General features: G+C 37.2%; 1 protein-coding gene across 1 annotated transcript in view; it reads right to left on the bottom strand.

The window, feature by feature from the left end:
- The window catches only part of HSF5 (heat shock transcription factor 5), a 43762-nt gene extending 18604 nt beyond the window's left edge, over window positions 1–25158 (bottom strand). The window contains exons 1-5 of the mRNA XM_042914875.1: window positions 24446–25158; window positions 18999–19373; window positions 7418–7515; window positions 4311–4832; window positions 1816–1993 (exon numbers count right to left, since the gene is read on the bottom strand). Of these exons, the coding sequence (XP_042770809.1) occupies window positions 1816–1993; window positions 4311–4832; window positions 7418–7515; window positions 18999–19373; window positions 24446–25079 (1807 nt within the window). The 5' untranslated portion in view covers window positions 25080–25158. The remainder of the gene's footprint in view (window positions 1–1815; window positions 1994–4310; window positions 4833–7417; window positions 7516–18998; window positions 19374–24445) is intronic.
- Window positions 25159–25223: the final 65 nt, after the last annotated feature.

The following is a 25223-nucleotide window of genomic DNA, read 5'->3' as shown; positions in this document are numbered from 1 at the left end:
CTGGGTTAAACTGGGCCCTGCACCTGTTTTTGTAAATATAGCTTCACTGGAACATCACCATAACTGTTCATCTACATATTCTCTATGGCTGGTTTTGTGCTACAAGGGCAGAACTGAGAGGTTAAACAGATCATATGGTACTAGCATAAAGAGAGACAAATAGACCAATGGGCTAGAATAGAGAAACCAGAAACAAATGCTTACTTATATGATCAGATGATCTTTCACTAAGACACCAAGATCACTCAATGAGGAAAGGACCATCTCTTCAACAAAAGGTGTTGGGAAAACTGTATATCCACATGCAAAAGCATGAAGTTGGACCCTTATCTTACATCATATACAAAAAGTAACTCAAAATGGATTAAAGACCTAAATGTAAGACCTAAACTGTAAAACTCCTAGAAGAAAACACAGAGGAAAAACTTCATGACATTGGACTTAGCAATGATCTCTTGGAAATGACACCAAAAGCATAAGCAACAAAAGCAAAACAAAACAAAACAAAATCCAAAACAAAACAAAAACAAAAAACAAATTGGACTACATCAAACTTAAAAACTTTTATGTTTTGACACAGTCCTTTATGTAAGGACACAGTCAACAGAGTGATTGTGAGTAGAATATTAGCTACATTAGTTAATGTGTGACCTTGAACAAGTTATTAATCCTCTCCAAGCCTAAACTTCCCAATCTTCAAAATGATGACAATACCACTTTCATTAAGTTTGGTTATGGCATTAAAAATGGGTATGCACAAATATTAGTTCCTGTCCTTTTCTAAATCACCTTCAAAGTCTATGCCATTGTTTTAAACATCTCTAGTGGTAAGGAATCTTAATCTCTTAATCTTTTATCATGGATTGGACCATATATATTCAACTAAAAGTGACTGTACAAGCTAAGTCCAATGAATAAGAGTAGTGATCAGGATAGTTCTTTGCCTAAAAGGTGTTTTGCAGAAAGAACCCTATGAGTCTGAGCAAGATCTTGACCATATCACTATTAGTTTACTTTTTGGAGAAATTCTCAAATAATTTCTCAATATTTTTTTAATTTTTTATGGCTAAAATGATTGTCTGACCTGATTAATTCTACCTGGATTGCATGCCTCTGACATGCATACAAATTGAGAATATTAAAGCTGGCCATTGAAGACTCTGATGACTTGTTTTTGAATCACATAAAGAAACATGTCTTATTAGATGTTACTATTTTCTTAAAAAATGGTTTTGTCCAATTGCCTTACAAACAATAGAACCAACTCTATGTGCCTAAAACAATCATTAATTTTGGGTTCCTATAAATTACAGGAAAAACAATGCCACTGCAAAAGCCACTCTTGATACTATTATCATAATGTGTTCAGGATAATATTATTAATGACTATCTAATTCTTTACTGCTACAATTTTAAGTATATTCCCTCTTATCCTACAGTCTGCTAATAAGAGAACAAGTACATCAATAATTACAAAGTCTTTGGCATCTATCTGAAGCAGTGATTAAATCACCCTTCATCTTTGCCTTCTCCAAGTTAAATAGCCCAAATTCCTGTGTTTTTACTTAATATGTTCTAGCTCTTTGAAAGCTCAAATTTTTACATGCAATATTAGGAAAATAACTTTTACATACTTTATAAGGACAATTAAGAAAACATATAGAGTTAAAATTACAGTTATGTAAAAAAGCAATGTGATAAGTATCATACAATTATGAATAAAAAAAATGAAGGCTCAGAAAAAAAAACTGTCATTCATACATTTATTTTACACCATGGTTCTAATTCTAGTATTCTGAGCACAGTAATCCTTACCAGGGGACTTTCCTTGCTGCGAGTTGCTTCTTCGCTCTCTGTATCTGGCTGGAGTGGATAAACCTGTGTCTTTACTAGGCTTGCTAGCAGGGCCCATTTCTGAAATGAGGAATCCCATCTGTTCTGAAGGCAAGATATTCTCAGGTGGATTGGTCTGGCATTTTATACTGGCATCCACCTAAAATATTAAACCCACTAATTATTATGAATTTCCCTCAAATATCTACTAAAAGTTAAGATATTTTATCAGAGGAGTTCTATTATTGACACATGATACAACAAACATGTTTGTAAAGGCTTTTCATTCTTATGAATGATACCACGTTTAATTTTGTTGAGCTAATCTGAATATTCATTTGTAAGATATCTATTTCCCTATACACAAACCACTGAAATGTATATGGAGTTAAAACATTTACTTATGATCAGAGGAAGATTAACCATGAAGCTTGTTGATTTTTTTTTTTTTTTTGGTACAATTCACACACACACACAAATTTACAACTGGTTAAGACCACTATCTTTTTCCACTCTAGTATCTCTTCCATCAGATTTCCACCCCCATTGGTAACATTGAGATGGTCATAGGCATAATCCTGTTGGATAATGTCAGTGGAGCTGAGGACACTTTATTCTACTAATTTTGTATTCTTTGTCTTAGAGAAGCTCTCAAAATTGTATAAGCTTCAACCCCTACAAAATCTAGATCTGTTCTGCTTATGAGATATGAGTTTCTTTCTTAGAGTTCCTAAGTTTTCTTTGGAATGTCAAATCCTTTCATAAAGATGACCAACTTCTGAAATATTCTTATTTCTTTATGAATTTATTTTAAATAAAACTATATGGGGCACCTGGGTGGCTCAGTCAGTTGAGCATCCGACTTCGGCTCAGGTCATGATCTCACAGCTTGTGAGTTCGAGCCCCGCGTCGGGCTCTGTGCTGATGGCTCAGAGCCTGGAGCCTCTTCAGATTCTGTCTTTTTCTCTCTCTCTGCCCCTCCCCCGCTCACACTCTGTCTCTCTCAAAAATAAACATTAAAAATTTTTTTTAAATGAAACTATATAATGAAATAAAGCTAAAAGTTAAAAACACAACTTTTAACAGCTGTTGTTCAAATATATTTTTTAAAGAGAAAGTAACTTTATAAATGCAATTTTAAGGTATGAAATATAATATTTTGGATGTGAACTATGAAGGAACAAAGACAAATTTTATGTTCTTTCCACAACACATTTGAAACACAATGGGCCTATCTTTGATCTACTGAATTTATAATATTATTTTAACACATGATATACTGGATTTCCACAGCTGGACTCAAAAAGGACAATGAGTTGATAGATACGTTAAGACTTTGGATCCAAAATTAGAGCTAAAAAAGAATGCATTAAAAAACAACTATCAGGTACTTGGGTGGCTCAGTCGCATCCGACTTCTGCTCAAGTCATGATCTCGCTGTCCGTGAGTTTGAGCCCCATGTTGGGCTCTGCATTGACAGCTCAGAGCCTGGAGCCTGCTTCAGATTCTGTGTCTCCCTCTCTCTGCCCCTCGCCTGCTTGCACTCTCTCTTTCTCTCAAAAATAAAGAAACATAAATAAACAAAACAAAAATACACAAAATAAACAAAATAAACAAACAAAATAAAAAACTTTTTTTTAATTAAAAAACAAAAACAAAACACAACTATCTAAAAGTTATCTTGGGAATCTAACAGTGACAATATTTTCAGTCCCATTAAAGAAAAAAAAATTTTAAAATATATATCAGGCTAAGATCAAGAAAAAAAATTTAAAGTAGGAAAAATACTTAATTCACAAAAAGTGACTGTAATTTAGATGTGCTTTTATTTAGAATCAACTTTATTCATTTTCTGGTCATAAACAATAAAGGAATTAGCTTCTACCTTCAGAATATGTCTCTCAAACTAGTCAGAATTCTGCTTTAAGAATGTAGATATTAAAAAAAAAAAAAAAAAAAAAAAAAGAATGTAGATATTAGTAAGGAAATTCAAACACAGTATGCTCACAAGTGAAATAAGAATTCAATAATGCTGTAAGAAACTATGAACAGACTTCTAACCATCTCTTTACCCCCAGGCTACAAATAGCTTGGAAAGTCCTGATACTATCTGTCAGATAAACCATCCCTTCTGAGTAGTGGATTTGAATCAGCCAGGCACACCTTGTCCATTCAAATTAAGATAGGAAGCAAAACTCAAGGGATGCTTTTAACATGAAAGTAAGTTTTATACCACAATGCTCAGACTGCCTCTCTAGAGGCTGACTTCAGACCATAACATAGTAAGAACACGTCTGGGGCTTAAGGTTACTTCTGAATTTTTTGTGCAGAATCACTGGGACATGATCCTTCTGGAAAGCATAATGAACCAGTATTAAACCCAAATTAAAGGTGGACAAACTCTCCACTAGACCAGTTTATAGCAAGAAGCACTAGGTACTTTGAGCTTTATTAGGATTTTTTCTTTGCCCCCTTACCTGGTGTGTGCTGAATGGTAGCCCTTCTTGCACAAATACTACTGAAGATGGAGATGGATTATGACTTAGCTGCTCCTTCAGTTTGACATGAGCTTGTTGGATGGCTGCAGATTCCTGCACTGTAGTATTTTCAACAGGCTGAGCTGTGTGGATGGTATAGATGTACTCAGGTGACTGTGGTAGAGAGCAGGTAATTGCTTGTTCTGTTCCGACTACAAAAGATGTAATGTCTGAGCCTACAGGAGTAAGTGGCTCCAGCTGGCTAGCCTGACTTGTGGAAGATGGATTGCTGTTGTTTGAATTAGCTACGATATGCTGGCCTCTGTTAGACTGAGATGTTGGGCACTGATTCTCAACAGGCTCCACCTTCACCATCTCCAATTTAGGGGAGGAATGCAACTCATCTACTATCTGAAAAACAGCCTCTAGGTTTACTTCTGTCTTTTTATTTTCATCAGTAGTACTGCAAGGCCAATTAGAAGGCAGAAATTCAACTGGATAGGAGGATTGCATTGGAGGATTCTGGGAAAAGAGAAAATAGGACTGTTTGGATAGAAAATTGAATATGAGATTAAGGAGGAAAGCAACAGTGTTTAGGCTCATAAGTGTTAAACAAATAGATTAAATTTAACTAAAGCTCACTGAAACAACATGAACACCAATCAACTTTTCAGCAATGGTAGCTGCAATTCTATTGTTAACATTTACTTAGCAACTAATAGATGTCAACCACTATGCCAAGTTCAATACTGGAAAGGACCAATAATTTTCAGTGTTAAAGTATACAAAATCAAAAAGCTATAGTACTCAAATACCTATTTGCTGATAAAATGTCTATATACCAAATTCTTCCATAAAAGTTGACAGACAAAAACATCACTTATATCTATCATATACTGTTTTAGGAATGTAGTAGTGAAATTTCAAACACAGGATGCTCACAAGTCCACCAATGCTTCTATACATTCAGGGGGAGGTACTGATATTCTGTTCCAAATGATCTGGGAAAAAATGGATGGAATATCGAATGTCCTTTGGTTCCTGAGATTGTTTATTTTTAATAATAAAACAATAGATTAAAAATAGCTGTCACTTTTAGATGTATCCTTTATACCTTTAAGATGCATTCTCTTATACCTAGTACTTTGCACAGAGTAGACATACAATTACATGTTTAGTGATAAATAATCTCAAGCTATGAACGTAAATACTAAAGAGTAACAACTAAATAAAACATGTAATGGGTTGATATTGCCAAACACACTACAAAGACTGTGTCAATTATTCAAAGGACATTAATGCCAAATAATGTAAATTTAAATGGTGTAAGCATCAAGCCACTTTACTGTAGCCAATAGCACCATTTATTGAGTTCTTACTATGTGCCAAGCACATGCAAAGTACTTCATATACAGTATTCCTCTTAAGAGGTCTATAAAATGTGATCATCTCCATTTCCAAATGATGAAATTGAAGTTCAGAGAAACTCTGTAATTTACCCAAAGTCACAATGAAATAACTGACATATCCAAGTTTCAAACATAGGTTGCCTAGCTCAAGAGCTCTTGCTCCTAACCATTATGCTATCCTGACCATGCATGCACACTCTCACCAATATCTGCAATCCAACCAAATCCTTTAATTCCAGAATGACACCTAAAACACGTTCTTTTTTCCATTTAAAAAATTTTATGTCTACCTATCTTTATTTTCCTGTAACATGTATTGTCTTTGTAGTAAGAAAAGTTCTTCTAAAGATATTTTTAAAAATTTATTTAAAACATAAACATAATCAAGACATAAATACTGTCAGAGAATCTCCAGCATGATCCAAGGGAGAGAGCATCTGGATCCACAAACAAAAACATCTAATTTGTGGGACAGATATGTCCCTCTAGTGAAGATGAACAGACTGAACTATCATGCCCGATGGTACCTGCCTTTAAAAATATCCAACTAAGTCCATCTGATCTGATTCTATACTCTTTGAACAACAATCTGACTTCCTACGTAGCTTTGTCAAAAAAAAAAAAAAAACACAAAAAAGTAATGTTCCTTTACATACTGGAATGCCACTAGTAAGATATTCTCTTAAAAACAGAAGCTATCTCAGGGACGCCTGGGTGGCTCAGTCGATTAAGCATCTGACTTCAGCTCAGATCATGATCTCACAGTTCGTGGGTTCAAGCCCCGCATCGAGCCTCATGTCAGGCTCTGCACTGACAGCTCGGTCCCTGGAGCCTGCTTCAGTTTCTGTGTCTCCCTCTCTCTCTGCCCCTCTCCCGCTTGTGCACACATACATGCGCTCTCTCTCTCTCTCTCTGTCTCAAAAATAAATAAGCATTTAAAACAGAAGCTATAGGGGTGCCTGGGTGGCTCAGTCAGTTAACACAGAAGCTACCTCAACTGGATGATATCAAAGGCAAACACATAATTCCAATCTTTAAGCAATTATAGCATAAAAAGACAAAGCATGGAACTTAGCTTATCCTAGAAATAGCAGTCTAAAACACTTAAATCAATGCAATTGCTTAACAATAAATAATCAGAAAATAATTAAAATATAGTGTGTACAATATGGGGGCAAAAGGGGATCACCACTTAAATTTCTCATTTTTTATTTCATTTTTCCTTTCTCATTAAAAAAAAAGTAATTATCTGTACTATCTTGGAAGAATCTGTTAATAGTGACATACACTTTTAAAATTTACCTGGTATTCATTTTACCATAGAAGAGCCTAGAACAGCAATGTTCAAACTAATTTTCAGCAATGATGAAAATGCTATCTCTGCTGTACAATTTGGTAGCCACTGGCCATGAGACTTTGAGCACTAGAAATGAATTGTAGATTTTATTTAGTTTTAATTAATTTAAATTTAAACAGCCACATGTAGCTAGTGCCTACTGTTTTGGACAGTGCAGGCCTAGAAGAATCCTCAGACACCATTCATATCAACTCCCTTTTTTTAGAATTGAGAAAACTGAAGCCATAATCCACAGCTTACCTCTGGCTACTCGTTCAGATAAAATTACACTTTAAAACTGTGCAAGGTCAATCGTATTACACGTGAAGTACAGAGTGTGTCCATTGTTCCAAGAATATTACCTGGAAGTAGTTGCAGTGTGCATAGGAAGAGGCAGTGGGAGTCACACAACTACTTAGAGCGTCCATGTGGGTAGAAGGAGAGCAGCACTGTAGTACAGCTGGGACAAATTCAAACAGAAAAGAGGCATCAACCAAGTTAACCTGTGTAGCATTTAAAGCACTCCCCTTTCAACTTGGAAAGAAAAATTCCAAACGTTTTCCTTTGGGGATGCAATAAAATTAGATTTAGTACAATCAGGTGCTATTATTTGTTGACAACAACATGGTAATTAACCAATTTAAAAAGTCATTTTAGGGGTGCCTGGGTGGTGCAGCTAAGCGTCTGACTCTTAATCTTGGCTCAGGTCATGATCTCATGGTTCATGAGTTCAAGCCCAGCATCAGGCTTGGTGCTGATGATGCAGGGCTTGCTTGGGATTCTGTCTCTCCTTCTCTCTGACCCTCCCCTGCTTGTACTCGCTCTCTTAAAATAAACAAACTTAAAAAAAATTTTTTAAGTCATTTTAAAGGGTCATGTCTACTTTTCTAAATGATTTCTCTGGCACCTAAACATTTTGTCACCTTTCTAACCAAATATTTATTCTTATTGAATGTAATTTCATTTTGCTGAAGGGGTGCCTGGGTGGCTCAGTTGGTTGGGCATCTGACTTTGGCTCAGGTCATGATCTCACCGTCCGTGGATTCGAGCCCTGCATCGGGCTCTGTGCTGACAGCTCGGAGCCTGCAACATGCTTCGGATTCTGTCTCCCTCTCTCTCTGCCTCTCCCCCATTCAAGCTCTGTTTCTGTCTCTCTCAAAAATAAACATTAAAAAAAATTTCATTTTACTGAAAATATCAGAACATGTTTGGAATTCCAAAATAATTGTTTCAAATATTTTAATAGTAACAAACATTTGGAGGAGGGTGTGATTTTAAGGATAAAATAAGTGAAATACTGTCCAAATGTTCTTACCATTATATAACGCATCCAGTAAAATCCAGGCAAACATGTTTTAACCACTTAAAGAAATTACTAAGAATTTGGATCCAAGACCAAAATCTTAATTGCTACATAAACTTGAGCAAGGTTAATCTCTTTGGGCCTCAGTTTCTGCATCTTATTAAAATGGGGGTAATAATAGTACATACCCTAGTATGTTTCTTGTGAGGAATGAATGAGCTAATAGGCATAAAGCACTTAGAATAGTACTGGAATACAGTAAGCAATCAAAAAATAAATAGCTAATGCCATTATTTTAACTAAAAAAGTAGGTTTTCCTAGTTTTCTCTTTACAGTTAGGATACCATAAAAAGATTGAACTCTTTGTATTGGGATAGTTACACTTACAGATGCAGTCTTTCTTTTTTCTTTTTTTAAATGTTTATTTATTTTTGAGAGAGAGACAGAGTGTGAGTGAGGGAGGGGCAGAGAGAGAGGGGACACAGAACCTGAAGCAGGCTCCAGGCTCTGAGATGTCAGCACAGACCCCGATATGGGGTTCAAACCCATGAACCGTGAGATCATGACCTGAGCCAAAAAGTTGGATGCTTAACCAACTGAGCCACCCAGGTGCCCCACAGATGCAGTCTTTTTTCTTTTAATTTTTTTTTAACGTTTATTTATTTTTGAGACAGAGAGAGACAGAGCATGAACGGGGGAGGGGCAGAGAGAGAGGAAGACACAGAATCGGAAGCAGGCTCCAGGCTCTGAGCCATCAGCCCAGAGCCCGACGCGGGCCTCGAACTCACGGACCGCGAGATCGTGACCTGAGCTGAAGCTGGACGCTCAACCGACTGAGCCACCCAGGCAGATGCAGTCTTAATAATAGGTTGAGTTTCCTCTTTTCCAGAGAGAGACTCTCCAGAATGAATGAGAATCAGTTATAACACATCACATCTTTGGATTAAACAGAGGATGACATTTATTGAGCGCCTACCATGTTCCAGGCACAGTAGTAGGTGCTTTACATATATTGCTTCATTTAATCCAAACAACAATTGAATGAGGTATTAACATTACTTTACAAAAATAAGGAAACTAAAGCTCAGAGATGTTAAATAATTTGCTGAAAGTCACAAAGCTGATATTGACAGGGTCAGCATCAAACTCCAAAGCCCAAGCTTTTTTTTCTTTTTTCTTTTCTTTTTTTTTTTTTTTTTTTTTTTGAGAGAGAGAGAGTGTGAGAGCAGGGGAGGGGCAGAGGGAGAGGTAGAGAGAGAGAATCCCAAGCAGGTTCCACACCCAGCACCAGTCCCACAACCATGAGATCAAGACCTGAGCCAAAATGAAGAGTTGGACTCTTAACCAACTGAGCCACCCAGGTGCCCCCACATGCTCTTTAGTGTACCACAATACTTCCCAAATCTTTTCTTCTTCCTAAAATGTAACACTTTAATTTTACTAGAACTCCATTTGATGAATGTTTTTGTCTTTGTTATAAGATGGCAGCTTTCTACTTTTATGTCCACATTTTTCATATTTTGTATATGCTAATAAAATTACTTAAAAAAAACTTATTCTATAATCTTTGAAAGTAAATCAGCCTAAGTGTTATAAAAATTCATTGCAATGTTTCCCAACTTATCTATTATTGACTACTGATTTTTAAAATGTCAGAAGTTCGGGGGTACCTGGGTGGCTCAGTTGGTTAAGTGTTCGACCTTGGCTCAGGACATGATCTCACAGTCCATGAGTTCAAGCTCCATGTAGGACTCTGTGCTGACAGCTCAGAGCCTGGAGCCTGTTTTGGTTTCTGTGTCTCCCTCTCTCTCTGCCCTTCCTCCCCCTCAAAATAATAAACATGAAAAAAAATTTTAAATGTCAGAAGTTCATAAAGGTATGCTAAAAATAAATATTTTCTAGTATCTTATGCAGTTTAAGCCATTAAATCTTGCACATGGAAGGAAAAACCTGAAATAATGGACAGAATTCTAGTTCTAGTACACATGTAAGGGTTGATGTTTTCTGAATTACATCATTTTAACAGTTCCAGTGATTTGAAAAGCCAGACATGACTAAGATGGCCATATAAAATTCATATTCTTATCACTTCCAATATAGGTTAGGCAAACAGGTTCTTACACTTTAACCTTTGAAGATTATTCAAGTATATAATTTCAATGTTATGGATTTGAATTTGATTTCCCAGGATATTTATGCTTTCAAACATCCTGGGAAATAACTTAAATCCAAAAGGAAAACACCAAGGAAGCATCTGTAGGGTTTGCCAAAACTCTGAAAAAAAAGTGGGACTTTTTTCTAGAGTTTTAACAGCTAAGGAAAACCTAGCCCCCTAGTGGCAGGAAAACACTCAGTCAGGAGCTGCAGTATTTACCCTTCAGGGTACCATAAAATAGTGTTTTCATTACAAATAAAACAATGAAAGGTATTAGGTTTACTTTGCTAATACTGCTCTGATTCCATTGCTTACATATTTTGAATAGTTGTTAAAGTGTACATTAAAATAAATCTCTTGGGGGCTCCTGGGTGGCTGAGTCAGTTAAGTGTCCGACTTCAGCTCAGGTCCTAATCTCTGGTTTGTGAGTTCAAGCCCCTCCTCAGGCTGTCTGATGTCAGCACAGAGCCTGCTTCAGATCCTCTGTCCCCCTGTCTCTCTGTCCTTCCCCTGAATGCACACATGCTCTCCCTCTCAAAATTAAAAACATTAAAAATGATAATAATAAGGAGCACCTGGGTGGCTCAGTTGGTTGAGTGTCCAACTTCAGCTCAAGTAATGATTTCATAGTTCATGAGTTCAAGCCCCACATCTGAGCAGACAGCTCAGAGCCTGGAGCCTGCTTCGAGTTCTGTGTCTCCCTCTCTCTCTGCCCCTCCCCACTCACACTGTGTGTCTCTCTCTCAAAAATGAATAAACATTAAAAATAATAATAGTAAAATTTATTGGATAAATAAAGTAAAATATACAATAGAGAATATATTAGTATATAGTTGATAGCTGATTTATTATCTAAGGAAACAGCAAAATGGATACTATCCTTTTAAGTGTCCAGTAACAAATGGAAAGTAGAAAGTTACCTGCATGAAGAAAAGGGGAACATGAATAGATAATCCAAAAAGATTCCTCAATGGCTATTTCCTTACCAGTGCAATCCCATTTTGTATAATCAACAAAATAGAACAAAGTAAGATACTAGTTAGCTTACAGAATATGAAAAACTTAGCTATAGAACAGCAACTGTGTGCTTAGTACATGAAAAATTAACCTAGTGTGTATTATGAAAGCATTGTGAAAGCACTGACATTTATAAAACTGAATTTATCACTATGTCCTAAGGTACATTCATCTGCATAAAGAACTTCCACTATCTTCCTGAAGGCATTGTTCACTTAAGGTATTAAATTGCATGTAGAATATAAAACTGGAAATAATGGACAGAATTCTATTTCAGGGGCGCCTGGGTGGCTCAGTTGGTTAAGCTTCCCACTCACGATCTCATGGTTCATGAGATTGAGCCCCACGTCGGGTTCCTTACTTCCAATGCAGAGCCTACTTGGGATTCTCTCTCTCTCTCTCTCTCTCTCTCTCTCTCTCTCTCTCTCTCTCTCTCTCCCTCTCTCTCTCCCAAAATAAATAATAAAACTTAAAAAAAAAGAATTCTATTTCAGATATAAATATAATAGTTAATGACATTTTTAAAAGAATTCTGGTAATTAGAAAAATTCAGGATTACTAAAAATTATCCAAAAGTAAAAATTTTCACTCCTACTAAAGGTAAGGAAAACAAGTTCATACTTGTTTATCCTATGGAGGTTATTCAAATATATAATTAAAATGTTTTGGACTTGAATCTACTCCAGAATAGTAGTGTCAGCAGTGAGAAAATTCTCAATATAAATGCTCAGCAGGAAAAACATCCTAATAGTAAATTTAGTTTCAAGATAAGTTACTATATATCTAGGACCCCAACACTTCCTCATTTATAGTAAGGTAAAGGTCTTCTGGGAATATACCCAAAAAAAGTGAAAGCAGGCACTCAAACTAATATTTGTGCACCCATATTCACAGCAGTATTGTTCACAATAGCCAAAAAGTGGAAGCAACCCAATGTCTACCAACAGATCAATGGATAAACAAAATGTGGTATATACATACAACGGAAAATTATTCAGCATTAAAAAATCAGGAAATTTTAGGGATGCCTGGGTGGCTCAGTCCAGCATGGAGCCTGGAGCCCACTTCGAGTTCTGTGTCTCTCCCTCTCTCTCTGCCCCTCCCCTGCCCCTGCTCACACTCTGTCTCTCTCTCTCTCTCAAAAATAAGTAAACATTAAAAAAATTTTTTTAAATAAGGAAATTTTGGCCCATGTAAAAATATCGATGAATCTTGAAAACAGTATGCTTAGTGAAATAAGCCAATCTCAAAAGGGCAAATATTGTATGATTCTTTTTTTTTAATTATTTTTCTTTTTTAGGAAGGGGAGAGCACAAAACTGGGGGAGAGGGGCAGAGGAAGAGAGAGAATCTTAAGTCTCTCCACACTGAGTGTGGAGCCAGACGTGGGGATCGATCCCATTACCCTGGGATCATGACATGAGCTGAAATCAAGAGTCAGATGCTCAACTGACTGAGCCACCCAGGCACCACTGTATGATTCTTCTTAGATGAGTGTCAGAGAGTTGTCAAGTTCATAGACAGAAAGTAGAATGGTGGTTGCCAGGAGCTAGAGGAAGAAGGGAATATGATATTAGTGTTTAACAGTATGGAGTCTCAGCTGGAGAAGATGAAAAAGTCCTGGAGATGGAAGGTGATAATGCTAGTATAACAATGTGATTGTATTTAATGCCACAAAACTGTAGACTTAAAAATGTTTAAAATGGTAAATTCTACATTATTTACATTTTACCTCAATAAAAAGAAAGACAAATATAATTGTGCTTTTGCTTAGTTTCTTCTGGCAGCTAAAGAGAACTTCCTCTTTCCATAAGAAGAAAATCAAACCTTTTCAAAGAAACGGACAATAAAGGCTTGACCACAAGAATAAGAGCATTGGAAAGCTCTTATAACTTCAGTTCTATATTTGTCATGTACATTATATAGAATAGAAAAAATAAATTCTTTAGAATTTAAATATACTTTAAAACAATAATAAGCAATTCTTTTTGCCCAAGATTCAATTCAAAAAAAAAATGATACAATATTTATTTTTTCAATAAAAAATAAAATATCATAGGCACCTTGCAGAGGAAGTTGTATATTCTTACAAATGACTGTATTTAACCTTTAAGATGTTAATATGTAGGGTCTTTTGAAAGATAGCTTTTAAAATATTTTATTCTTTTGGGGCGCCTGGGTGGCTCATCGGTTATGAGGTCATGATCTCCCAGTTCGTGAGTTTGAGCCCCACATAGGGCTCTGTGCTGACAGCTCAGAGCCTGGAGCCTGACTCAGATTCTGTGTCTTCCTCTCTCCCTCAAAAATAAAGAAAAGAAATGAGGTGAAGGGCAGCTACAAATTGCTCATCACTGCTTTAAGTTTAAAACTTAACTTTAAAAACAATGCAAAACTGACTTTGGGTCAATTCAGCATTATAACATTAGTTAAAGGAAAACATTCCTCAATATAGGCCTCTAGATAAATATGAATATTTTGGGGGCACCTGGCTGATTCAGTCAGTGGAGCATGTGACTCTTGATCTCAGTGTCATGAGTTCAAGCCCACATTGAGATGAGCGTGGAGCCTACTTAAAAATGAATGAATGAATGAATGGATGGATGAATCAATCAATCAATCAATCAATCAATATTATTATGTATGTTCAGATATGTAGAGAATTAATACAATAAAAAGATCTAGGGGCACCTGGCTGGCTTGGCCGGTGAAGCACGTACATGACCCTTGATCTCAGGATCATGAGTTCAAGCCCCACACTGGGTGTAGAGCTTGCTTTAAAAAAATTAAAAATATATGGGGCACCTGGGTGGCTCTGTCAGTTAAGTGTCCAACTTTGGCTCAGGTCATGATCTCACAGCTCATGAGTTCGAGCCCCATGTCAGGCTCTTTGTGCTGACAGCTCTGGGCCTGGAGCCTGCTTTGGATTCTGTGTCTCCCCCACACCTTTCTGCCCCTCCCCCAACTCTGCTCTGTTTCTGTCTCTCTCAAAAATAAACATTAAAAAAATTTTTTAATTAAAAATATAAAATAAAAAATAAAAAGGTCTAAAAGTTTTGTATACAAAAGGGAAACTGGGGCACCTGGGTGGCTCAGCAGGTTAAGCATCTGACTTCTGCTCAGATTATGATCTTGCACTTCATGAGTTCAAGCCCCAAGTTGGGCTCCCTGCTGACAGTTCAGTGTGGAACCTGCTTGGCATTCTCTCTCTCTCTCCTCTCTCTCTGCCCCTTTCCCACTCACACTTTTTTTCTCTCTGTCTCTCAAAATAAGTAAATAAAAACTTTTTTAAAAAGGAAATTAAATTACAGTAGCATGCTACAAAAATAATATCAAAAGAAAGAAATGAATCTAAGATAGGACAAGACTAAAAAGAGTCAATCAATACTGGATCTACAACATTTTGTCTTTGAAGCGATGATAAGAGTGGAAAAAATGTCATCAACTAGGCAAAGAAAATAAGCACTTCAAGAGAGGAATGACAAATGTAAGAAATGATTCAGATGAGTCATTCTGAGTCAGTTGGACAGCAATGTTCTAGTCTCAATGTTTGGCTTTACTAAAGAAATTAATTTATAAAATACTACAAAATTCAAACTTTACAGACTATAATATTTGAAGACCAGATTCAAGTTTATTAACAATATAATTTTTAAAAATTTTTAATGTTTATTTATTTTCTTGAGAGACAGAGACACAGACAGAGTGTGAGAGGGGGAGGGCAGAGAGAGAGGAAGACACAGGGAGAGAGGAAGACACAGAGAGAGAGAAAGAATCTGAAGCAGGCTCCAGGCTCTGAGCTGTCAGCACAGAGCCTGGTGTGGGGCTCAAACCCACAAACCCAGAAATCATGACCTGAGCCCAAGTTGGATGCTCAACCAACTGAGCCAACCCAGGAGCCTCTATTATCAATAGAATTTTTAAATGAAGTCAGCTGTTGCTGCTTACTAAAATTTGATCCAAACTTCAAATCATATAGTTCACTTCAAAAAGATTCAAGTGTGACCATTATTCCAAAATTAGTTACTTCATTATTATTTCAAGAGCTGAGTTTGAAAATGATCATTATCCTGCCTCTGAGAATGATATTCTATTTAACTTTGGTTAAGTCATTTGTAATGCTCTTCATAAACAGGTACTCATTAACTACTGGTTAAGTTGCTCACTACTTTTTGCCTCCTTCACCTAAAATTTGGAGGAGTCAAATACTTCTACAGTATTTTTATGGCACTTTCTTTTCCATAGTAGGTCTCTTTTACTTACGAATACAACCTTTTTTTTTTTAAAGTTTATTTATGTGTTTTTGAGGTGGGGGGCGCTGAAGGAGAGAGAATCCCAGGCAGTCCCCACCTTGCCAGCACAGAGCCTGATGCGGGGCTCAATCTCATGAACTCTGAGATCATGACCCGACCTGAAACCAAGAGTTGATGCTCAACCAACTGAGCCACCCAGGCACCCCAACAATACAACTTTTTATTTATATAGTACTTTAGAATGTTCAAAGCAGTCTTGCTTATTACATTATAGCATAGACCTAGTCTATGTAGTAGGTATCATCATGAGATCATGAAACTTATTTTCAGAAGCTCAGAAACTTTATAGTCACTTCAATGTTCCCAAAACAAAAATTCAGATAACACAAGATTCTATTTCACATGTACTGTACACTATCAAAACATCAGCAGCACTTACCTGTTCTTTTAATGTCTGTTTCCTAGCCCTTACCTTGAACTCTTGGACATAATTTTCAATTAATTAATCTATTCACCTGTTTATTTCTTTATTTGACAATTTTCAACTTATAATTTTACATCCAAGCTAACATAAAATATTTTTTAAATAACATATCCTAAATCATAATAATTTAACAAACAGTATTTCTATAATGAATGAATAATAGTAACTATTTGTAGTCTTTTCTGGTAAATGATACTTAAGTGGTTCTCAAAAAATTTAGAACTAGGTGTTTCTGAGAAGATTGTCTGGAACTTGAAATACATGTTCCCATAGAAACAACATCATATAAGTTAATTTGGCTCCTAGACCAGATTATAACCACCTGTACCATAAGTGTAGGACTAATAGTAATATAGAACCTAACCACCATATCTAATATGTCCATAGGAAAATGCCTCCAAAATTCCAAATTGGAAAGCCAAGTACATTTCTACATTTCTCTTGCTGCAGGCCTTCTGAATTTAAACTCCCCAACAGCTTCTGAGTCTTTAGTAGTTTGAGGAAGGGGGTTTGGATGGAGTTTAGGAAAGGAAACACTTACTGGTAAAGGGAAGGGAGGTAAGGGTATTATCCAGTTGATGGGCTACAGAATGTAAAACAAGTGTAAAGAAGACACAGACTGTCTCTCTCTATATGCATATGTATTGTATGTATGCATGGAACACAGCTGAAATTATAATTTAGATAGTAATGCCTAATCTGTTCATTAAAATGTTGAACTAAACTATTCACTAGAAGATATAAAACTTCTAACATGAATTTAGTCATCTATTTTTTGTTTTTCAAAGAAGTAGCTGAAAATATGAAAAAATACTAGGCTTCAACCTTTTTTAAAATTTCTAATAGGCAAGGGGCACTGGGGTGGCTAAGTCGGTTGAGCATCAGGTCATGATCTCTCAGTTCAGGTCATAATCTCTTGGTTGGTGAGTTTGAGCCCCACATCAGGCTCACTGCTGTCAGCGCAGAGCCCACTTCAGACCCTCTGTCCCCCTCTCTCTGCCCCTCCCGTGCTTGTGCACGCATGGGCGCTCTGTCTCTCTCAAAAATAAACATTTAAAAAAAATTTCTAATAGGCAAAATGAATAAAAGTGCTAAGTCATCCTTAATCCATATACTTCCTTTGCCTTTTCCTTCTCAATTCCATCCACCAAAACAGTAGCAGCTCTAAAAATATACAAAACCCAATCTAATTTAAATTCTTGTTTTATTATTTTAATATCAAAATATTATATATTTTGGGAAAATCAAGCAATCTCTTTTACTGCTATATTTAGGTAGAATGCAATAAGCCGATAGTAAAAGAATACAGTTGGGTGATACAGCTAGAAAATAGTGAGTACTGTTACAAACAGAAGTTAACAGATTTATAACTTTTAAAAGTCAACAAATTATTTAATTCCCCTAATTTACATTCTTTTCACCTATTCTAGCTTTGGATTTCCTCCTGCCTGGCAGAAATGGTGCTTCCAGATCTACATATTTGAGAAAATTAATATTCCTAGAGCCTTAATTCATTGGGCAAAGGAATACCCTCTTTCTTCTCTCTCTGGTCTTTTCTGAAAGCCTTGACCCTTGTCATATGTCTATTGCCCCTTTTGTCACTCAGTATTAAAGCACTTTACATGATGATATACACCACGATTATATGGTGTTCCTGCAAAACAGAAAATACATTTGAATAAAGGTAAGGCTATTATCTTGCAAAAGTGTACCCCCCCCCAAAAAAAACACTCTCCCCACCTACCCCAAGAAGCTCAACACATGGTCACTATCATAAGGATTCCTGATTAGTGGCTTGAGATCTACAGTATGTCTTCAATACCCTTGGTTGAGCTCTAGGTCAGCTGTCACTGTCAGGTTCTCTTCTCTGCTACTCTGCAGTTCTTAGTTGGCTGGGATTAACACTGCAGGGACTGCCCTGTCAAACCACACCATCACATTTTTACTAGAAGAATATAATTTAGTTTTAAGAGATAGAAAGTATGCTCTTTTATTAAACTTCATTACTGAGATGCTAAAATGATTTCATTATGAGGTAATCCCACCTATAACATTAAAAAATGTAATATATACAGTTGACCCTTGAATAACATGAGTTTGAACTATGTGGGTATTTTTGGATATTTTTGATACAGTACAGTATTGTAAATGTATTTTCTCTTACGATTTTCTTAACATTTTCTTTTCTCTTACTATGTTATAAGAATATAGTACATAATACACATAACATACAAAAAATGTGCTAACCAACAGTTTATGTTATCTTAGGTAAGGCTTCCAGTGAAAATAGGTTACTAGTAGTTAAGTTTTGGGAGGATGAAAAGTTACACACAGATTTTCAACTGCAGGGGGTCAGCATCCCAACCCTGCATTGTTCAAGGGTCAACTATAACATGTATGTAAATGTTTTTTAAAGAAACAAAATACTGCAACAAGAGCAGAGTCGGAACAAGGTCCCAGTGTAGTTATGTCCTAATTTCATTACTAGGACCCATTTTGAAGATATAAAAGTTTCACTAAAAACATACATCTTTCTGTACCAACAAAATGTTCACAATCTTTAAGAACACAATGAAATTTTATATATTGCTCAAAAATATGTTCTGATGAGAAATCTTTGACATTTCTTATGTGCATATTCATACTATTTTTAAGAATGCAGAAATGCATTTAGAAATACAAATGCCCATTATAAAATACTTTAAGAGAAGCCACTGAACTTGAATTTCTCATACCTGTTGGATAGTAGGCTTGGGAGTACTGCGCTGAGGGTGTGTAGTTACTGTATTTTTGGGAGGAGCTGACCATTGTTTGAGGACCTTGCTGAACGTGTACGGATGTGGCGCTTGGCTGCAGGGTATAGGTAACCTCAGTCGGAAACCTCTGCAGTACAGGAAATGGAACCCCTTTATCTGAAAAAGTGGGAGACGTTTCCACTTGTCCTGGATGCATTCCAAGGGAGTTCTGCCATGTTCTAGGAGGAATCGGGGTCCGATCTAAACCTTTCAGAGGGAAAGTACTATGGTTGTGGGATGAAGTTGATACGTAGGAGTAAGGAGACAAACTATCTCGCCGGAATGACCGGTGGAATTGTCCTACAGCCACTGGTCCTGCATAAAAGAGGAAGAGCGCGTTTACTAATTTTATATTGTACCACTGGATGTAGTAAACTAAAAGTTACAAAACATGAATGTGTTCAATTCTCAGCCATGTTTAACACAACAGAAATTTAGTTCTGGTAAAAACAAGTTCAGAATCCAGAATACAAGATTACACATACAATGCTAAAAAAATAATCAAATAAACTTTTGCTTGGTTCTCAATCTTAGTAAGAGACAAAGTAGCCAAACTCCAATATTAAATCAAATGTTAAATCAAATGCAATGTTCAAAGACTTTTATAGATGATTCAGTCATCTTACCTTTTTAACCTCAGTTGATTAACCCAGATTTTTCCAATCTATAAGCTACTTCGTAGAAGTTTTAGAAATTCCACTCAGTCTTTCAGATCATTGAGAAACCTTAATAATATGCACAGAAGTAAACACTTAACCATATACATAAAAGAAATAAGTGGGGATCAAAGAAGAACTATAACACAAACCAAAAAGAAAATGCTCTTTACTCCTTTTCAATTTTTTTTAAAGCTCATCTTTGCAGAAAAGTCAGGCTTGAAAACTTTGACTCAGTTCTTTTCTTCCTTTCTTAATCAAAAATTTTCTATGATCAAAAAAAAATTTATTTTCCATAGTCTTTTTTTCCTCAGAGTATCCCCAGTAGAGTCCCTTCCTAGATATCCTAGGTATCGGCAGCTCTCAAACATTGATTTACATCTGAAATCACCTGTAGAGTTTGTTAAAAATCCATATACTCAAGCCCAGGGATTCTGATATTTTCTTTCTCCTATCTAGTAAGGTAGAAAGGAATTCAAAAGTGGAGATGATGAAGAGAGAGAAAGGGCATTACTATATAATGAGGAAAAAAGAAAATATACATGTTGCAGGCTGAACTTATTTTTCAGACTGTGATTCTTGAACACAATAAACAAAACTAGCCTGGGGTGCCTGGGTGGCTCAGTTGGTTGAGCATCTGACTCTTGATTTCAGCTCAGGTCATGATCTCACAGTCATGGGATCAAGCCCCATATTGGGCTCTGAGCTGAGCATGGAACCTGCAGAGCCCATATGGGATTCTCTCTCCCTCTTTCTCTCTTTCTCTGCCCCTCCCCCAGTGGTTCTCTCTCTCTCTCTCAAAGTAAATAAATAAAAATTAAAAAAAGAAAAAAGCTAGCTTTATTTTCCCAGGGAGGATGTTAAATTATGTGCTTCACAAATTCCTTTCAATTTGTTCCATTAAACTAATCTATAAAACAGAGGGGACGTCTAATTCATGTGCTACTCCTCTATTAAACTATATGGTAAAAGATGGCACTCAAATACCTACTTTTCCAAATATTTTAATTGTAAACCCATTCAACATGTTATACATCTTTCATTCTATTTCTGTGGTGTTTAATTTCCTCTAAAGAATAGAGCACTAGGAGCACTCCTAACCACTTCTGGTTTGGCACTGCGTGATTCAAGCCAATTTTCTTAATATAAACTCTTAAAAAATAATAAAAATTAAAAAAATAAAGCATTAATGACAAAAACAAATACATACGCACATATATATACACACAAATTCTAAAGTAACCTGGAAATCAAGAAGTCTAAATCTAATGGGGGAAAAAAAGTCTAATTCAGAAGACTGAATGTATTCAAATGATACATACCTCTTAACTGCTTTTCTTTTTTTTCCTTTAAAGTACAAAAAAACAGTTTTTATGGTACTGGACTAGCAATTCCATATGTATACACACTTTGAACTACCAGAAACAATCCTTTAAGACCTAAAGAAACATTTTTTGCTCTTCACAACAGGTGTTTCTGAGATCTAAAACTACCCACCACTTGATTCTTCCTTGGATGCTTCACATGCTAAAACTATATATCACTACAGTGTGAAATAGCTAACCCTTCTTCCACCTTCTTTAGGGTTAAGATATTGATGAATTTTCAGATTGTCAGTAACTTAAACAGCTAATTAAAGAATTCTTTACCTTGATTTATCAAAATATAAAATCTACTTCTATCATGATAAAGTGATGGCCAAACATTCATATACTTTTAGATGTTTTTAGATGCATATGAAGACTGATAGGATTAGAAGGGCATTCTTTTACATTTGTTTTTTAAAAATAAAGAACTAAAACACATTCAGCTCTTATTTATTGTTAAGGGTTACCTCATAGGGCTCTATTCTGACTAACTTCACAGAATATCATCTGTATGTTTTCAGAACATCTGCAAGATATATTTGACAAAGTTTAAATCCAGAATTTTAGAAATGTAAGGCAGGATGCATTTCTGTTCATAAAGGTCTTATTCCTTTTATATAAATGGCTCTGAACTAATCAATTCCCGGGAAAAAAGTCTGCCTCTTGAGAGCTTGATATCCCCAGGCCAAAACAGATTCTCTACTATTACTCAGACTTGTTACTTAGTTTAGAAAGTTTTAACAAATATTGTAAAATAAACTGCCACTAAAAACAAAATAACAAAGTGGAGCAAAAGAAAAAAAAAGGGAGAAACATGTGATTTTCACATTTCTTATCAAGGACATTCCTGAAAGGTGAACAAGACAACTATTTCAATGGATCTAGATAAAAAGGTACTAGAACAGAGGATGCTATTGTAAAAAAAAAAAAAAAAAAAAAAAAAATGACATAAGTATTCAAACCATAAGCTGAAGTAGAACACAGAAAACAAAGTGGAGACTAAGAAGTAGCAGTACAGTCAGACATATAACTAAAGAAATGGTCAAGCAGAATAAAAACTAGGTGAAGAGAAACAGAAGAGCCAAGGGCTTAGAACACAGAATTAAAGCGAACGAAGTTGGCCCAGTATTCTTGAACTTAGAATTACATTCCACCCACATCAGAAACACAATTCCCTAGTGACCCAAGCCTATCGTGTAGACAATACACAACCGACATACCTTCTGCACATACCAACAGGCAGAATGGTAAAAAATAGGAAATGTGTGAAAACTACAATAATCTTAGGTATATGTGGATTGATGTAATATCTACACTGCAAAAATATGAATTAAATTCATGTTATTCAACAAATAATCTTTAAAATGCTGACCAACTGAACTAAAGTTCATCTATATAGTTATAGAAGTTCAATGTGTGTGTGTGTATACATATATATATAAACTCTTTATATATATGTTATATATATATAAACTCTTTATATATATATTATATATATAAACTCTTTATATATATTATATATATATAAACTCTGTATATATATATATATACACACACACACATTGAATTTCTATAACTATATATATATACATATATGTGTATATGTGTATATATATATATATATGAGTTCAACTATAAGAAAATCTGACCGTCGGCAGCCCCTGTACTTCTTTCATTAAAATGGACTCTATTCTTAGAATACAACTGGGTTTAGGATATGTGAGGAGAAAAAGAGAAGTGAAAAAAGTGAGCAAGACTTGGTTTTTATGTACGCGCATTTGTATGTTTCTTTGCCTGAAGTAGTTACCCTATTACTCCCAAGAACACACTTTCCAGTCTTTTCTCCTTACACCCACCAGATACACAACCTAAAAAACAAATACCCACGTCAGAGATTCTGTCAAATGCATGCCAGGGTATTGTCTCCAGTGCCTTTCCCCATGCAATTCCCCACCAAAATCAATGGCCATCACATGGAAGTGGCTTAATATTCCTTTAGAATTCCTTTAGAACATTCCTTTGCCACTGCTATTTTTCCAACTTGTTACTAGAACTCTAACCTAATCCCTTATCTTCTAAACTCCACACACAAGCTAATCTCTTATCTTCTAAATTCCAAATGAACAAAATGCTGCCTCATTCATAACCCTGGGCCTAGGTTAAATCAAACAAAGTGTTACTTTTATTTGTATATTTTTAGCTTCCCATAACTAAAAAATAATCCTTACATATTTATGCTAGATCCAAATTAACATGGTGAAAATGTTTCTGTTGAAGACAAGAATGAATTCTCACTATTATATCCAGTTGCTGTTTTGAAATACTGCCTCATATCATGGACTCTTTAAACAGAGAAAAGGAATATTTGCCACCCTCACCTTCCTGGAAGAGGGGGAAGAGCATCGGAAGCCAAGTTTACAAAATAATTTTCTATCAGAAAGAATTTTTGCGTTTTTAGTAAATATATTTATACAAAGTTTTTTCATGACTGAAAGGTTGTAGCCAATAGTGAAAGATTCAAAGACATAAATGTGAACTTCCTAAAATTCCTCTTAACTACAACTTGACAGACAGTAAAGAAAACCATTTTGCCTTCTGTTTGTCTAACCATAACACCTCAAGTAAAGATCAGCTCTAATTAGCTATGATGAAAGAAACGTTTGGCCAATTCGTTCTATGCAGGAACAGGATCTTATGAAGAATTAATATATTATTATATATTTGCCCTTAAGATACACAATGTTTACCTTTCTATATATTACTTGGAACCTAAAATATGATTATTGTCAGAACATCTCTTCAGACTTCTTAGATGTGTCAATGGGTAGAAGATGGCACGTCTCTTCAAGGGCAAACTTCCACGTATAAATGTTCTACGTTTTCCTGGCTGACTTTGTTCCTTCCCACCTTGGCCATCATATCCTCACCCTCTACAGTAACTGTTTTGCTTCCCATTAGAGCAAAGGAGACCCTCCGGTGTTTCTTCCCGACCTAGTGCTTCAACAAAGGGCTACTTATTCTAGATGTTCGAAAAGGGAAGGGAAGAGTCTCAAGAAGGTAGATGGCTACGGGGGATTGGAGTTCAAGAGAGGCCAGGTACAGCAGAAAGACTACAGCAGAGGTCCCTTTGGCTGCCAGTGGACAATTAACCGGAACGGACTAAAAATGCCAAGGCCTTCCAGGGGACACACCGGCGGAAAGGGGGTGCTGGCGGTCGTGGGAAACGGTGGGGGCGACGTGACCTATTTCTCGGGAAGCCCAGCAGAAAGTGGATCACCTTCGCACCTGAGGATGTGTGAAATGCCCTCGGAAGTGGCGGTTGCTCCCCGTCGCCCCATGTGCCTGGTAGTGGTCATGGACTCACCATGCGGCTCGGGCCGGGGCCCCGCGGGTGGCGGCGGCTCTTGGTGCTGCAGCGGGGAGGTGGAGGCCGAGGCCGAGGCCGAGGCCGAGGCGGAGGCCGACGTAATGAGGAGCCTCTGGAAGCGGTTGGGCGGGCGGCAGGGCACCTCCAGGCCGGCGGCCAGCTTGGCCTTGTTGGCGCTGGTGAGCCTCTTGAGGTGCACCAGCAGCTGCGGCTGGTCGCGGCGGAAGTGTGGGCTGTGGAAGTGGTGGAGCGGCCCGTCGCCCGCCGGTCCGCCGCCCCCGGGCCCCGGCCCGGGCCCCGCCGCGCCCGGCCCGCCCAGCACCACCTTGCGGAAGCCGTAGAGGTTCAGCTGGCGGATGAAGCTGGTGAAGTTGGTGGTTTTGAAGAGCTCGGGCTCGGCCCCGTTGCCCCCCACACCGCCGCTGCCGCCGCCGCCGCCACCGCCACCGCCCCCGGCCCCCGCCCCGGGCGGGCTGAGCAGCTCGGCCTCGAAGAGCGGCTGGTCGATGAGCAGCCCCTCGCCACGGCCGTCCCAGCGGATCGAGCGGTACCGGGGACTGTTCACCAACCGCCACAGCTTGGCGGGGAAGTTGTTGGGGTTGATGGGGGTGGAGAGCAGCGCCTCCTCCATCGCCCCCGCCCGGGCACTGGGCCTCGCCCCGCAGAGCCTGGCTCTCCCACCCCGTTCTCGATCCCCTCCCCCTTGCCCGGCCTTCGCTGCGCCCTGCCCCCTCCTGCCTGCGCCAGGCCCGCCGCGTACCCCGGGACCGTTGGC

The sequence above is a fragment of the Panthera leo genome, chromosome E1 (assembly GCF_018350215.1).
Source record: "Panthera leo isolate Ple1 chromosome E1, P.leo_Ple1_pat1.1, whole genome shotgun sequence".
Taxonomy (NCBI): Eukaryota; Metazoa; Chordata; class Mammalia; order Carnivora; family Felidae; genus Panthera; species Panthera leo.
The sequence above is the reverse complement of the archived record's forward strand: the minus strand, read 5'-3'. Positions and strand labels throughout refer to the sequence as shown.